Consider the following 15033-nt stretch of genomic DNA (forward strand, 5'->3'; position numbering starts at 1 on the left):
CAACTCGTAGAAAAATGCAGCAGCTCAATCTACCACTAAGGCCTCATGATTTTATTAGCTATTTCTAAAAGCAACCAATGTCATAACAAATATGGTTCAAATATGTATCCTTTTCTCAAATTATGAAGCAACCTGGACAGTCACCCTGGGAAATGGGTAAAGTACATATCCAGGAAAGAAGAGGAGCATTGATGATGCCAAACCTCTGTCCAAGAACAAAAATAGATCAAATGAGCTGCAGGCATCATCTTACATCATCGTCATGCCTTTGGAACTGATAGTGCACTTGTTGTTATGTTGTTTACTTCAGACAGGCATCAAGACAAGAGGCACCACATGTACTCAAAAGCCAACATGTTAATTGGATTATATCACACAAGAGGGACTGAGAATAAGCAGACTCAATAAAGGAAGCAAAAACAGGATTTAAAGTAGCATTTACAAATTAACAAGACAAATACACTTGATCCTTGGAATCATTGCTGGTACAAGTTCCTTGGCTTGGCTGCAGTGGATCAGTGAAGATATATCACCCTTTATCCCTGCTCAAGATACAGGGAAATGTTAGTCTTGCCTGGAAGCTTGCTCAAAGCTGGGAAGACCACAAGGTATAAGTAGAACAATCTCAGAGTTCCCAGAAACTGCAGGGCATAAGTAGCAAGCAGAATTCTTTACTAATCTATGCGATAGAAGCAAAGAACAAAAAGAACTGAAGGAGACCAAAGCAGAAAAACAGGCTGATGATCCAAAAGGCTCATGTAGAAGCTCCTCCTAGAGAATAGATCAGGCCAATTCACTCTAGAAGAGGCTTTAACTGCTGTGAACAGGTGCTGATGTTCACATACAAAACAGAACTCAGAGTCCAACACACAGTAAAAGCAGCCAAAGCTGCTTACGATACTATTTTACAGAATGCTGCTTGTTATCCAAGGCAGTCAGCTGTCAAACTTCTGTCAATTTCGTCAAGCATCATACTGAGTAACCAAAATTCCATTTCCACTTGACAGACAAACTCAGATGCTGTGTGTGAACAATGGCCTACCACAGGACTCTGTCCTGGCACCAATTTTTATACTAGCCATGACCTAAAGACAAGACTATAAAAATCTGTGTGTGCTAACCACATAGAACTTCAACACAATCTTCCTCCCTGTAAGTGGCAGAGTGGATATTGGAAGCAAATGCCCACAAGTTGGAATTTCACGAACTGGCGCTTAAAGCTCTGTGCAATAACTCTATGGTCTCCATAATTCCACCATTTCTACTGTAGGCACTGGATCCCTCCAATGTGATATTTGTGTTGGTTCCCTCATCACAGATCGAATTATTTAGGAGTCACATTAGATTGGGTGCTCAAAGATTAGGAAAGCGATGCTCAACTTCCCTGGATGTTGAAATACTGGCCTTGTCGACAATAGTCTCGTGTAAATGTTTATGTACAAACCTATGGGAACAATCAGTGGCACACACACTTAACTCTCTTCAATGTCTTGCCACTACAAGGCAAGATGCCATCATGCTCTGACCCACAGCTACCAAAATACCATGCGAGTGCTACCGAGTCCTTCAGGAATCAGGTGGAGACACTTATTCCAAGAGGATGTCAGCAACTGGTGGAGTGCTCAATGGAAGATCCTATTCAGGAATTTGTCAGGTTCAACTTGCACAGAAAATAGACTGTGCTTAATTAAGTTCAAACAATAGCAGCAAGTGCAGCTTTCCATTTGTAAAGACTATGAATGTGGCGATTCATTACTGACCACTGTACACTTATTTAGCAGGTAATAAAGCTTCACATCAAACACTTCTCAAGCTATTGAACAGAGTGCAAAACAATTATGGAATTCTCTTTGTTGCTTTTAAAATGCCATAAAAATAATTACACCAGTAATTACTGACGCCCAAATTAGCAGCACGTTTTAAAACTCTCTTCTACTTAATAATTATGTACTGAGTTTGAGGTATCAGCAAGTTCCCACCTTCAATCCGTGAATTGTTGCATCTACACAGAAATTAATCTATGTTCCCAGGCTACAGACGAGGTGGAAGAGGAAATCAGACTCCCTGCTGCCCTCTGCGGGGCAGGGAATGTTTTTGGGCATCAGGAGTCAGGACAATCCGGTTCAACTGTGCCACAGTCCATGGTGAAACAATCAGCTGATGCTGACACTTTCAGGTTTGTGTTGTTGCTAAACTAGAGGTTTGGGTGAATGATCAGGATTCGGGAGTTCAAAACCCTTCATGATAGAAGGGGAATTTAAATTCAATTCACTAAATATATTCTGGAAGATAATCAGAAACTTTCAGCTGGTTTTATTATGAAATCCCACTGATTTACTAATGCTCTTTAGCAAAGGAAATCTGCTGTCTTACTCTTATATACTACTCCAGATTGTTAAAAGAAATAGCCTTGCAAGCCACTCATTTAGAGGAGATTAATGCTGACCTTGTCAATAAAACCCGCATCATTTGAATGAATAAACAAAAAAAAATCACAGAACATAGCAGGCAAGGGAGTAGAGAGGAGACAAGTGAAAGGAAACTTACAAAAATTATTTGCATGAAAGATTACCTGCTTAAACTGGATCATAATATCTTTTGAAAGTTCCATGTCTTTAAACATTCCTTCTAGCTTGCTAGTGAACGCAGCACCACATTCTACAAAGGCAAAGCAAGAACTGGTTGGACAACTCCAGACACTTTCTGCTATGCATGTGTTCTTCAGAACAGAACAAGACCATATTAGAGCTGAGCAGCACTCATGTAGACGTACCATGCTTCAGTTTAGACAGCATTGATTTCTCAGCATCCACGGAAGCACTTTTTCCCACCAGCAGCCGTTTTGCCAAATCCTTCTTATAGAAAGCCTCAAATACATCTTTTCCTGTTGAAGGGATATAAAACAAAATTGAGTCCTGGAGACCTCATAGCAAGTCACAATGCTGTCCTTGTCGAAAATTCTGTACATGCATTTCCAGGAAATGGGGGGTGGGGATCATTGTGCAGTCGACGCTGAAACTGCCTAATTTTACTCTCATTATCTCAAGTGTGGTGTCTTATGGTCCTGCCAATTAAACTGAATGAAAGGTGGGCCACACTTTGATCAACGTTTCTGTTGAGGGGTTGACAACACAAAATACTGCAAAATATACTTCTGGATACAACTCACATATTGGCTATGTATTGATTCCCCAATTGCTTACCCTTTCCACAATTATCTGGAATGTAAAAACCCACGTCTGGACCAATAATCCAGAGACTGCAAGCTCAAATCTGGAAATAAAAAGATGCTACCAGTACATTTGAACAGGTGGTGCAAACAGATAAAAACAGATGTTTGTGCTTTTCTTGCAGTGACTTTACTTCAACTGCAAGAAGTTGGGAAATGCCCAGGTGCAAATGAGCTAAACATCTTGGCAATTCTATCCAAGAGAATAAAAGACTTGGAATACCTTGTATTCGATATAAAGTAAAACAATTCTTTGGCCCTTATGAGCCAAGGTGATGCTGTGCAGGGACACACGAGTTTGTATCACTCCAACACAAGCTAGAATTTTTGTTCATTTAGCCATATCACTGTGGTTAAAACATCTGCAGTCTAACAAATGAGAAGGGGTAGGTTCAGAACAGACGTGAGGGGTACATTTTTTACTGAGAGAGTGGTGGATGCCAGGAATGCGTTGCCTGATAGGGTGGTGGAGGCAAACTCACTGGTGACTTTTAAGAGGGACTTGGATAGGCACATGAATGAGAGGAAAATAGAGGGATATGGGCATTCTGTATGTAGGAGGGAGTAGCTATGTCAGCACAACATTGTGGGCCGAAGGGCCTGTTCTGTGCTGTACTGTTCTATGTTCTATAAGGGCCCAGAAAGCTTTTAAATGGTTGTTAAAGAAGAAAAGCCTGGCTCATTAACACTTATAAGGAAGGAAATCTGTCATCATGCTCTAGCTTCTATCAGATTCCAATTCCAAAGATCTACCTTCAGAAGTGGACCTGCAAGCCACCTATTTGTATCAAACTTCTGGCAGTGGTTGAAAGCAGTGGTCAATTACTTTCAAAGGGCAACTAGGATGAGCAATATAAATACCAACTTCATCAGAGGTGCCCACTTATTGAGAATGAATTAAAAACATACTGCAATTAAGTGAAGAGCTAGATGATTGCCATGCTTACTAAGCAGGGATATGGATAACTTTAAAACTAAAATTCTTCAGCTGTGTTTCACAATATTTTCTAATTAAGAACACAGGAAAAGAGGAATAAGACTGCAGCAGTCATCTTGATCGTTAGTAGGAGTCACATAATTCCTGGAGGAGAAATCTATTCTTGCCCTTGGGGATCCAATACTGAAGTTCAAAAGTAAACCAATTGTGTTGTAGAGGGTTCCTAAAACAGCTGTAAATAAACAAGACAAACTCACCATGAATGAACCTAAATATGATCATGATTTTGTCCAGCATTCTCTCCAGTTCTTCATCTGTTGCTTCTTTGTTACCAGCTCGTAATTTGGAATCAACATACTTGGCTATAAACAAATTAAATCCAATTAAAAGATGTTTAAACTGCAAGGTACTTGAAAAATTGACAGCATGTACAAAATTTATATTTAGCGTTGGTAAAGCACGATGGCCTCCTTTCTAGTTAGCACAACAACCAAGATTGTGCAAGAACAGTACACAATCGAAACTGAAAAGATTGCTTTGTGAGGAGATTTGTAAAGAGGGAAAGGATTCTAGGAATTCACAGATCAAGATCAATGTGACTAAATGGTTTATGCCAGTAGCAGGGGCCAGGCAGGATAGCATAGATAAGCTGGGTTCATTATTGATGTTAGTGGATAGAATATAGTTATAAACTAAACATGCTAGAACTAGAAAAGGGTAGTAAATAATTCATGACTTGAACAGACATTAGCAAATGACCGATAAGTATGAATGTACATACCGTAAATGTCATCAGGAGGGAAATGATAGGGGTATTTTGAGCAACAACTTTTTATATAGCTCTGTAAAGGGATTTCACAGGGATTATACAAATACACACAGATATTAGGGTAGTAGACCAAAAGCTTTGTTAAAGAAGTAGGTTTTGAAGGTCAGCTTAAGGAAGGAAAGACAGAAAGAGATGGAGGTTATGGTGGGTATTCTTGAGCCAATGTCCTTGATAGTCAAAGACATGGCTGTCAATAATGGATGATTCAATTCAGTGGCGAACAAGGGGCCAGAATTGGAGGAACAAGAGGGTTGAAGGCATTTGAAATTAATGATGAGAATTTTAAAATTGAGGCTTATCAGTGTGCATCAATGAGCACAAGGGTTATGAATGAATGAAATCTGTTTTTTTTTAGGACTCTGGCAGCAAAGTTTTGCATGGCCTCAAACATGGAGAGGTTACACATAGGTGACTGGCTGTGAATACACTTTCTTATCTCCAGATTTGAGTATTCAAGGTATGGATGAGGGTTTCAGCAGCAGACGAGCAGCAGCACGGGCAGAATCAGTCGATGTTATGAAGGTGGCATTAGAGAGTCACAGTAGTGACTGGAGTATATAGACTGAAATGTCTCCGGATCAAACACAACACCTTGGTTGCGAACAGTCTGCCTGAGCCTCAGGTGGTTGAGGGAGAGGGGGATGGAGTACTGGTGTTAGTGACGAGAGCTTCAGTCTGTCCAATATTCAGGAGGAACAAGTTTCTGCCTATACTGCACTGGATCCTGACAAGCAGACTAACAATTCCAAGACTGTGGAAGGGTTGAGTAAGATAAATAGGCAAAAATCATCCACAAGTTCACTTACATTCAATAGGCCTGATCATGCTCAATCCAATCCACTGCCCCTACCCAGACCCCGTGCTTATGCCACAGCTGAACCTTAGCATTGCAGCACCTGGAGAATGGGTGCTGGAGGTCTCCACTCTGCAGGCAACCAGACCTCAGACAGCAGAACCCAAGTCCAGCCACAAGGCAAGACATCAGAACGGTTAGTGTCTGACATCCAACAGATGTGGATGTCAAAGACATGCTGAACATCAGAGGGCACAAGGACAGCGGATCCCGATGGAACCACTGGCTACATCAGAAGTCAACCAAGCTCATGGGTCTTAGAAATACTGGCAGGCAAGAAAACAGGTGCTATTCCACTTTCCCCAACCCACCCACCATTTTGAAAATAGGGCACATACTTCTGTCTCAACATTGATTAACAGTGCTCGTCGATGATCCTTTCAGTAGAGGGGTAAAACAAACAGAAAAAGCACAGCATCAAAAATGTACAACTGGCTCATTTGTCAAAACCAATTAGTTGTTTCTATTTGGAATGTAAATCACAAGTCCCTGACACTGGGGATTTGACTTCCAGAGCTACCAGTAGTTGCAGGGAATGAACTATGTTACACAAGCAGTAAATCACTGTGGTGGATTCTTGCTTTGTGAAACTTGCAATTCCTTTAACTTCGGGAAATAGGCATAAAAGTTCTTCACAATTTTTGCACCAATGCCTTGAGAGTTGGGCCTCGGGTCATTAAGGTAATTTATGTCACCTGAAGCCCTCAACTGAATGGCCAACCTACTGGATGGGGGGGGGGGGGGGGGGGGGGGGGGGGGGGGGGGGGGCTCAAATGGAGACAAATACAAGTGTAAGGCTGGAAAGTGGAAACGTGCCCACAAGAGATGTTTTAACTGCTCAATGTCAAAATAGATAAGGCTACCCGGTGAACATCGCAACCAATTCCCTCATTTTTGTTTTGAATGAATGCATTCGGAATTTTATTTATGTTTGGCAATAGCAAGTCTGCAAAGGGGGCCAAGATATACCAGTGTTGAAGATATAACTCAATACTTACAACCATGTCGGGAAGGTCAAAAATGGAAGGGGCAACCAAAAGAGTAAAACTAAATGTAAACAAAACATTAATTCTCAGAACAAAGGCTTAGTAATACAGTAGCATCGTTTTATGATTGCCATTGTCACTAAATGCAGCATCTACAAAATACGATTTCCGTCATACCTATCAACTCAGCAGGCTTGTTTGGCCTTTTGTTGATAAAAGTCTCAAATGCTTCTTTCATTGTATTGACAAACTTTTCATTTTTTAGAAAGCACACTTCAATGACATGATCTACTTTATCTTTGAAGTCCAGCAGCTCCTCAACCATCGTCTTGTCTTTTTCAGGATTAACCACAATTGTAGTGCCAAAGGTCTATAAGGTAACAGAGAAAATAAAATCAAGTACCTGTAAATCTGAGGGCCCAACATTGGCAAATAAACTTGCTAAAGGTTCAAAAGCATGTGCTAAATTTCCATGTCATGCAAGATACTGGTTTGTAAGCCCCTGAAGCCAATTAGTGTGGCAACTCCTTATAAAATGTCATGATGATCTGCCACAACAGCTGACACACCTTGTACAAGATGACCTGCCATCTGTCTGTGGACTTTTGAAGATATTTTTACCAGCTTTAAAAGCTGCTATCCCAACAAGGCTGTTGTCTGGAAAACTGAAACAAAAAGGGCCACAATTCAAATAAAGTTCCTCAAAGACAAAAATCAATGTTTTAACCATCTTCCACAGAAAGGATTGCAACAAACTTTCCGTCTCTATGGAAGGTTGAGTGCCCCTCGTATCCTCCGGGGAGTTTGGAATACCTATTCAATCATTGCACAGAAATAAAACAAACTGCTGGAAATATTCAGCAGGACAGATACCGGCCAGAGAAACAGAATTAAATGTTTCAGCTCAATAAACTTTTAGCAGAACTGGATAATATTACAGATTAAAAACAATTGCAGAGAGAGGGAGGGTCAGAAAAGGCAAAAAGTAAGGTCTGTGACAGGCAGAAGAGATCGAATGATGGAAGTGTGTGGTACTGGCTGAAAGAGGGCAGTAAGGACAGGTCAGTAACATGTTGAAGAGATACAAATAGGAGACAAAGAAAGAAGAAAACAATACTGGAAATGTGAGATATACGGCTGGAATGGTCGATTATCTCAGATGGTTGAATTCAATGTTTATCTTTGAAGACTCAGTTGGAAGAAGACGTGTTGTTCCTTGAACTTGTATTGGGACAACATAGGAGAATGAAGATGGAGAGTTCAGGGTGGGAGTGGTAGGAGAATTCATGTGACTTACTGGAAGTGTTCTACAAAGTGATCACTGAATGCAGCATTCCAAGTTGAAACTTTGTACACTTTCTGCTGACCAACAATAAATCTACATAGAAAATGTAACAGGCACAGCCTAACACAAAATAAATATGATTTCCATGTTTTCCCCTTTAGCTGAAAATAGATTCATCTTGACTGTAAGTCCCACAGAAATCAATTTGTCACCAAAGTGATTTCTCTTTTGACTGGATAAATAAGATTGTAACAAATCTATGTCTGATGAGGGACGCTTTACACAGAACTTCACTCCCGCTTTTGAAACTTAAACTAGGTAACTCTTAAGGATGTGATGACACAAGGATAGAACCTTATCAAGAACACTAACATTTTATTCAGTCCAGAGCTTTGCTCACCTCCTGGTCCATGACACACACATGGTTGAACTACCGTTGGACTTCGTAATATACAACAGCATTGCCAGTCTCGTGTCTGTGTGAAGCTAATGCAACTTTTAGTTGTACAAGTGGGGCCAGTTTTCTCAAAATGACCAAATTATTTCAAAACTTGAAATACCCAAGGCTCAAGGAAACTTGGCAGGTCCCTGTTCGGCATGAGGATCCATCTTGGGCCCAACATATTGATGCAATCATGAAGAAGGCACACCAGCGGCTCTACTTCATTAGGAGGTTGAAGAGATTTGATAAGTCACCAAAGACTCTTGTAAATTTCTATAGATGTACAATGGAAAACATTCTGACCAGTTGCATCACAGCCTGGTATGGAGGCTCCAAAGCACAGGATCCCAAGAGGCTGCAGAGGGCTATAGACTCAGCCAGCTCCATCACGGGCACAATCCTCCCTACTATCGGGGACATCTTCAAGAGGCAGTACCTCAAGAAGGCAGCATCCATCACTGAGGTCCCTCAGCATCTAGGACATGCATCTCATTACTACAATCGGGGAGGTGGTACAGGAGCCTGAAGACCCAAACTCAGTGATTTAGGAACAGCTTCTTCCCTTCTGCCGTCAGATTCTGAACGCATGAACACTACCTCCTAATTCCTTTTTTTTTTGCATTATTTATTTTGTAATTTATAGCAATTTTTATGTTGTTGCGCTGTACTGCTGCCACAAAACAACAAATTTCACGTCATACAAGTCAGTGATAATAAACCTGATCCTGACCCTCACCAACTTTTATAGATGCACCATAGAAAGTATCCTATCCAGATGCATCACAGCTTGGTATGGCAACTGCTCTGCACAAGCCCACAAGAAGTGGCAGAGAATTGTGGACACAGCTCAGTCTGTACAGATGGCATGCAAAACAAAGTTTTTCCACTGTATCTTGGTACATGTGACAATAATAAACCAATTACCTTGATATATTCATTCCAGTGCTGCAAAAGGACCTGCAGTCCACCTTTAACCCTGCTGAACAGCTGATAAAGTAAAGTGAGATCAGCTACTCTGTTTTCATCAAGCAGATGATTGAGACCTGAAACAAGAACCAAAAATAAAGCATGTAATGCATATACAGTGGCATGCAAAAATTTGGGCACCCCGGTCAAAATTTCTGTTACTGTGAATAGTTAAGCGAGTACAAGATGACCTGATTTCCGAAAGGCATAAAGTTAAAGATGACACATTTCTTTAATATTTTAAGCAAGATTACTCTTTTATTTCCATCTTTTACAGTTTCAAAATAACAAAGAAGGAAAAGGGCCTGAAACAAAAGTTTGGGCACCCTGCATGGTCAGTTCTTAGTAACACCCTCTTTTGCAAGTATCACAGCTTGTAAATGCTTTCTGTAGCCAGCTAAGAGTCTTTCAATTCTTGTATGGGGGATTTTCGCCCATTCTTCCTTGCAAAAGACTTCTAGTTCTGTGAGATTCTTGGGCTGTCTTGCATGGACCTCTTTTGAGGTCTATCCACAGATTTTCAATGATGTTTAGGTCGGGGGACTGTGAGGGCCATGGCAAAGCCTTCAGCTTGTGCCTCTTGAGGTAGTCCATTGTGGATTTTGAGCTGTGTTTAGGATCATTATCCTGTTGTAGAAGCTATCCTCTTCATCTTCAGCTTTTTTTTTTGTTTACAGACAGTGTGATGGTTGCTTCCAGAATTTGCTGGTATTTAATTGAATTCATTCTTCCCTCTACCAGTGAAATGTTCCCTGTGCCACTGGCTGCAACACAAGCCCAAAGCGTGATCGATCCACCCCTGTGCTTAACAGTTGGAGAGGTGTTCTTTTCATGAAATTCTGCACCCTTTTTTCTCCAAACATACCGTACCTTTGCTCATTGCGGCCAAGAAGTTCTATTTTAACTTCATCAGTCCACAGGACTTGTTTCCAAAATGCATCAGGCTTGTTTAGATGTTCCTTTGCAAACTTCTGACGCTGAATTTTGTGGTGAGGATGCAGGAAAGGTTTTCTTCTGATGAGTCTTCCATGAAGGTCATATTTGTGCAGGTGTTGCTCCACAGTAGAACAGTGGACCACCACTCCAGAGTCTGCTAAATCTTCCTGAAGGTCTTTTGCAGTCAAATGGAGGTTTTGATTTGCCTTTCTAGCAATCCTACAAGCAGTTCTCTTGGAAAGTTTTCTTGGTCTTCTAGACTTCAACTTGACCTCCACCGTTCCTGTTAGCTGCCATTTCTTAATTACATTACAAACTTAGGAAACAACTACCTGAAAACGCTTTGCTATCTTCTTATAGCCTTTTCCTGCTTTGTGGGCATTATTTATTTTAATTTTCAGAGTGCTGGGCAGCTGCTTAGAAGGGCCCATGGCTGCTAATTATTGGGACAAGGTTTGAGGAGTCAGGGTATTTATAAAGCTTTGAAATTTTCATCACCTGGCCTTTCCTAATGATGACTGTGAACAAGCCATAGCCCTAACAAGCTAATGAAGGTCTGAGACCTTGGTAAAAGTTATCTGAGAGCTCTAATCTCTTGGGGTGCCCAAACTTTTTGCATGGTGCTCCTTTCCGTTTTTCACTCCAAAATTGTACAAAACAAAATTAATACACTAATCTTGCTTAAAACGTTGAAAAGAATGTTTCATCTTTAACTTTGTGACTTTTGGAGATCAGTTCATCTTCTACTCACTTAACTATTCACAGTAACAGAAATTTTGACCAGTGGTGCCCAAACTTTTGCATGCCACTGTAACTACAGAACATCTTATATTTACATAGCAGCTTTAATACCAGTTTTTCCAAACAGTTTGCCAGGGTGTGGGGACCACAGGTACAGAGCCAGAGAGATGAAGAGGCAGAAGGATTTAAACAGAATTCCAAAGCATACGGCTTAGGCACACCCACCAATCGTAGGAAAAAACGGAAGAAGAAACTCACTCAAGTTTGTAAAGCATGACCTGCCCCGCACAAAGCCATGCTGACTGTCCCTCAGCAGGCTATGCCTTTTCAAATGCGCATAAATCCTCTCCAATAGCTTCCTTACCATTGATGTGAGGCACACTGACCTATAAATACCAGGATTATCCCCATTTTCCTTCTTGAACAAGGTCCCTCTGGGTCCTCACCTCTTGCTTGTGAGGACTAAAAGATCTATGTCTAAACCCCAGCAATCTCCTCACTCGCTTCTTTCAATATTCTGGGATATATGCCATCAGGCCCTGGGGACTTATCCACCTCGTTACTTTTCAAAAGATCCAGCACTACCTCCTCCTTAATCTCAAAATATCCTTGCACATTAGCATGTCCTACTCTGTTTTCACTATGCTCTAAATCCTTCTCCTCGGTAAATACCAACAAAAAGTAGTCATTTAGCACCTCAGCCACTTGCTCCAACTCAAAGCACAAAATCCCTGCTTTATCCTTGAGTGGACCTACCCTCTCCTTAGTTAGCCTCTTTTTCTTTATGCAACTATAAAATGCCTTGGGAATCTCCTTGATCTTGCTCACCATTTCATGGCCCCTCTTGTCTTTCCTAATTGCCTGCTTGAGCACTTTCCTGCTGTCTTTATATTCCACAAGGGCCCAGTCTGATTTTAGTTTCCTATGCTTTTTTTCTTCCTGACTAAATTTAGGACCTCATCCAGGGTTCCCTTACCTTACTATCCTTGTTCTTACTCCTTACCAGACATGCCGATCCCAAACTCTGAACAGCTGGTCTTTAAACGACTCCCATGTCAGATGTGGACTTGTCTGACAGCAGCTGCTCGCAGTCAACGCCCATTAGCTCCTGCCTTATCCTGTTGTAATTTGCCCTCCCTCAATTTACTACCTTCCCGCAAGATCTGATTTTATCCTTACTCATAACCATCTTAAAATGAATTGTGGTCACTATTCCCAAAACGTTCACCCACTATGAGGTCTGTCATTGGCTTGGCACATTTCCCAAAACTAGGTCCAGTACATTCTCTCCTCTAGTTAGACTCTCCACATACTGTTTCAAGAACCCCCCTTGGATGCACTGAAGAAATCCTTCCCCATCTAAGCTTCTTGTATTAAGGCAGTTACAATCAATGCTGGGGAAATTAAAGTCCCCCATTATGACAAACCTTTTGTTTCTGCACCTTTCCATTATCTGTTTACATATCTGTTCCTCCACCTCTTGGTGGCTTTTGTGGGGGGGCCTACAGTATAATCCTATTAGCATAATTGCACCTTTCTTATTTTTGAGCTCCATCCAAATTGCCTCTGTGGATGAGCCGTCCAGCAAGTCCTCTCTGAGTACTGCTGTGACCTCAGTAGTGGAATCCCTTCACCTCTTTTACCCCCCTCTCTATCACATCTAAAACAACAAAACCCAGGAACGTTGAGCTGCCTTATGTTTTTTAATGCTAAAAAACAAACCACTAAGCATTGATCGAGGCATGGCACATGGAACAGACAATGGCATAATTTTATGACAAATGAAAGTTTGAAGACTCCAAAAAAAAGTGTAAAATTACAGCAACAAAAATCAATAGAATTGCCAAAGTGGGTTAACATTAGAAAAAGTGCAATTAGTGTAAATGGCACTTCAAAGCCAAGAGGTATGACAAAGTTAAATAGGAATATACTGTATCTTTGGTTTCTTTTACCTTTTTGAAGAATAGCTGTCAGATGTTCACCAAGGAGTTGCTTCTCAACACTGGCAACCAACCACTTTCTGAAAAATCACAAACATGAAATTGCAGAGAGTTGTGAACACAGCCTAGTCCATCACAAAAACCAGCCTCCCCTTCATTAATGCTGTCTACACTTCCTGTTGCTTCAGGAAAGCCACCAACATAATCAAGGACCCTTCCTACCCTGGTCATTCGCTATTCTCCCTCCCATTGAATAGAAGATACAAAAGTACCACCAGGCCCAAGGACAGCTTTTACCCCACTGTTAAAAGGATCTGGAACTTGACCTCTCAATCTACCTCGTCATGGCCCTTGCACCTTATTTGTCTACCTCCACTGCACTTTCTCCGTAACTGTAACATATATTCTGCACTTTCCCCCCTTTTGTGCTACCTTGATGTACCAATGTATGAAATGATCTGTCTGGATGGCACACAAACAAAAGCTTTTCACCGTATCTCAGTACATATGACAATAATAAACCAATTACCAATATATCATTTCAAAAATATACAATCCCCTAAACTATCCACACAAAAGACAAAATATGCACCAATTAACTTTCCACACGGAAACTACTGCAGACAGGAAGAGACCCTTAAATCTAGCATCAGGAGATTCAACACTATCAAGCAATATCAAGGATAAGATCAGCACTAAATCAAAAAAGTGAGAAGAACAACATGAACAAATAGGAAGCAGTTTTTGAACAAAGTCACGGCCAACAGGAATCTGCCTTTGTGAATCATTTTGAAAGTTTGTTCACTAAAGTTAAGCCCACACGATTTTCTCCTTAGCGGTCACCAGAAAAGCAAAATGAAGTGATCCTGTTGGTACATTTCAGTAGCACTTTCATCCTTGCAGACAGCACTTGTCCAGTTCCTGACTGGGTGTGTTATAATTTAAGGCTTCAGCTACAGGGTAGTAATACAAATGTTTCTGCTAATGCTCCTCAGACATTAACCCTTTCATTCCTGGGATCATTCTTGTAAACCTCCTCTGGACCCTCTCCAATGCCAGCACATCCTTCCTCAGATATGGGGCCCAAAACTGCTCACAATACTCCAAATGTGGTCTGACCAACGCCTTATAAAGCCTCAGCATTACATCCTTGTCTAGTCCTACATCCTACTCCAGTCCTCTCGAAATGAATGCTAACTTTGCATTTGCTTTCTTGACTACTGACTTGACCTGCAAGTTAACCTTTAGAGAATCCTGCACTAGGACTCCCAAGTCTCCTTGCACCTCCAATTTCTGAATGCCCTCCCAGTTTAGAAAATAGTCTATGCCTTTATTCCTTCTACCAAAGTGCATCACCATACACTTCCCTACACTGTATTCCATCTGCTACTTCTTTGCCCATTCTTCCAAGCTGTCCAAGTCCTTCTGCAGACTCCCTGCTTCCTCAACACTACCTGCCTCTCCACCTACCTTTGTATCATCCACAAACTTGGCCACAAAGCCACTAATTCCATCATCCAGATCATTAACATACAACGTGAAAAGTAGTGGACCCGACACTGACCCCTGCAGAACACCACTAGTCACCGGCAGCCAACTAGAAAAAGCCCCCTTTATTACCACTCTTTGCATTCTGCCAGTCAGCCAATCTTCTATCCATGCTAATACCTTTCCTGTAATACCATGGGCTCCTATCTTGTTTACCAGCCTCATGGGCAGCACCTTGTCAAAAGCCTTCTGAAAATCCAAGTAATCCACTGACTCTCCTTTGTCTATCCTGCCTGTTACTTCCTCAAAGAATTCCAACAGATTTGTCAGGCAAGATTTCCCCTTAAGCAAGCCATGCCCTGATACCTCATCCTAATAATGGACTCTTAACACTGAAGTCA

General features: G+C 41.3%; 1 protein-coding gene across 1 annotated transcript in view; it reads right to left on the bottom strand.

Annotated features, from left to right (window-relative positions):
• The window catches only part of LOC127569042 (cullin-4A-like), a 64075-nt gene that overhangs the window by 26216 nt on the left and 22826 nt on the right, over positions 1-15033 (bottom strand). Inside the window, exons 9-14 of the mRNA XM_052013310.1 lie at positions 13157-13224; positions 9486-9604; positions 7012-7204; positions 4424-4528; positions 2774-2884; positions 2573-2658 (exon numbers count right to left, since the gene is read on the bottom strand). Coding sequence (XP_051869270.1) covers positions 2573-2658; positions 2774-2884; positions 4424-4528; positions 7012-7204; positions 9486-9604; positions 13157-13224 — 682 coding nt within the window. The remainder of the gene's footprint in view (positions 1-2572; positions 2659-2773; positions 2885-4423; positions 4529-7011; positions 7205-9485; positions 9605-13156; positions 13225-15033) is intronic.

This window comes from Pristis pectinata, chromosome 4, assembly GCF_009764475.1.
Source record: "Pristis pectinata isolate sPriPec2 chromosome 4, sPriPec2.1.pri, whole genome shotgun sequence".
Lineage (NCBI taxonomy): Eukaryota > Metazoa > Chordata > Chondrichthyes > Rhinopristiformes > Pristidae > Pristis > Pristis pectinata.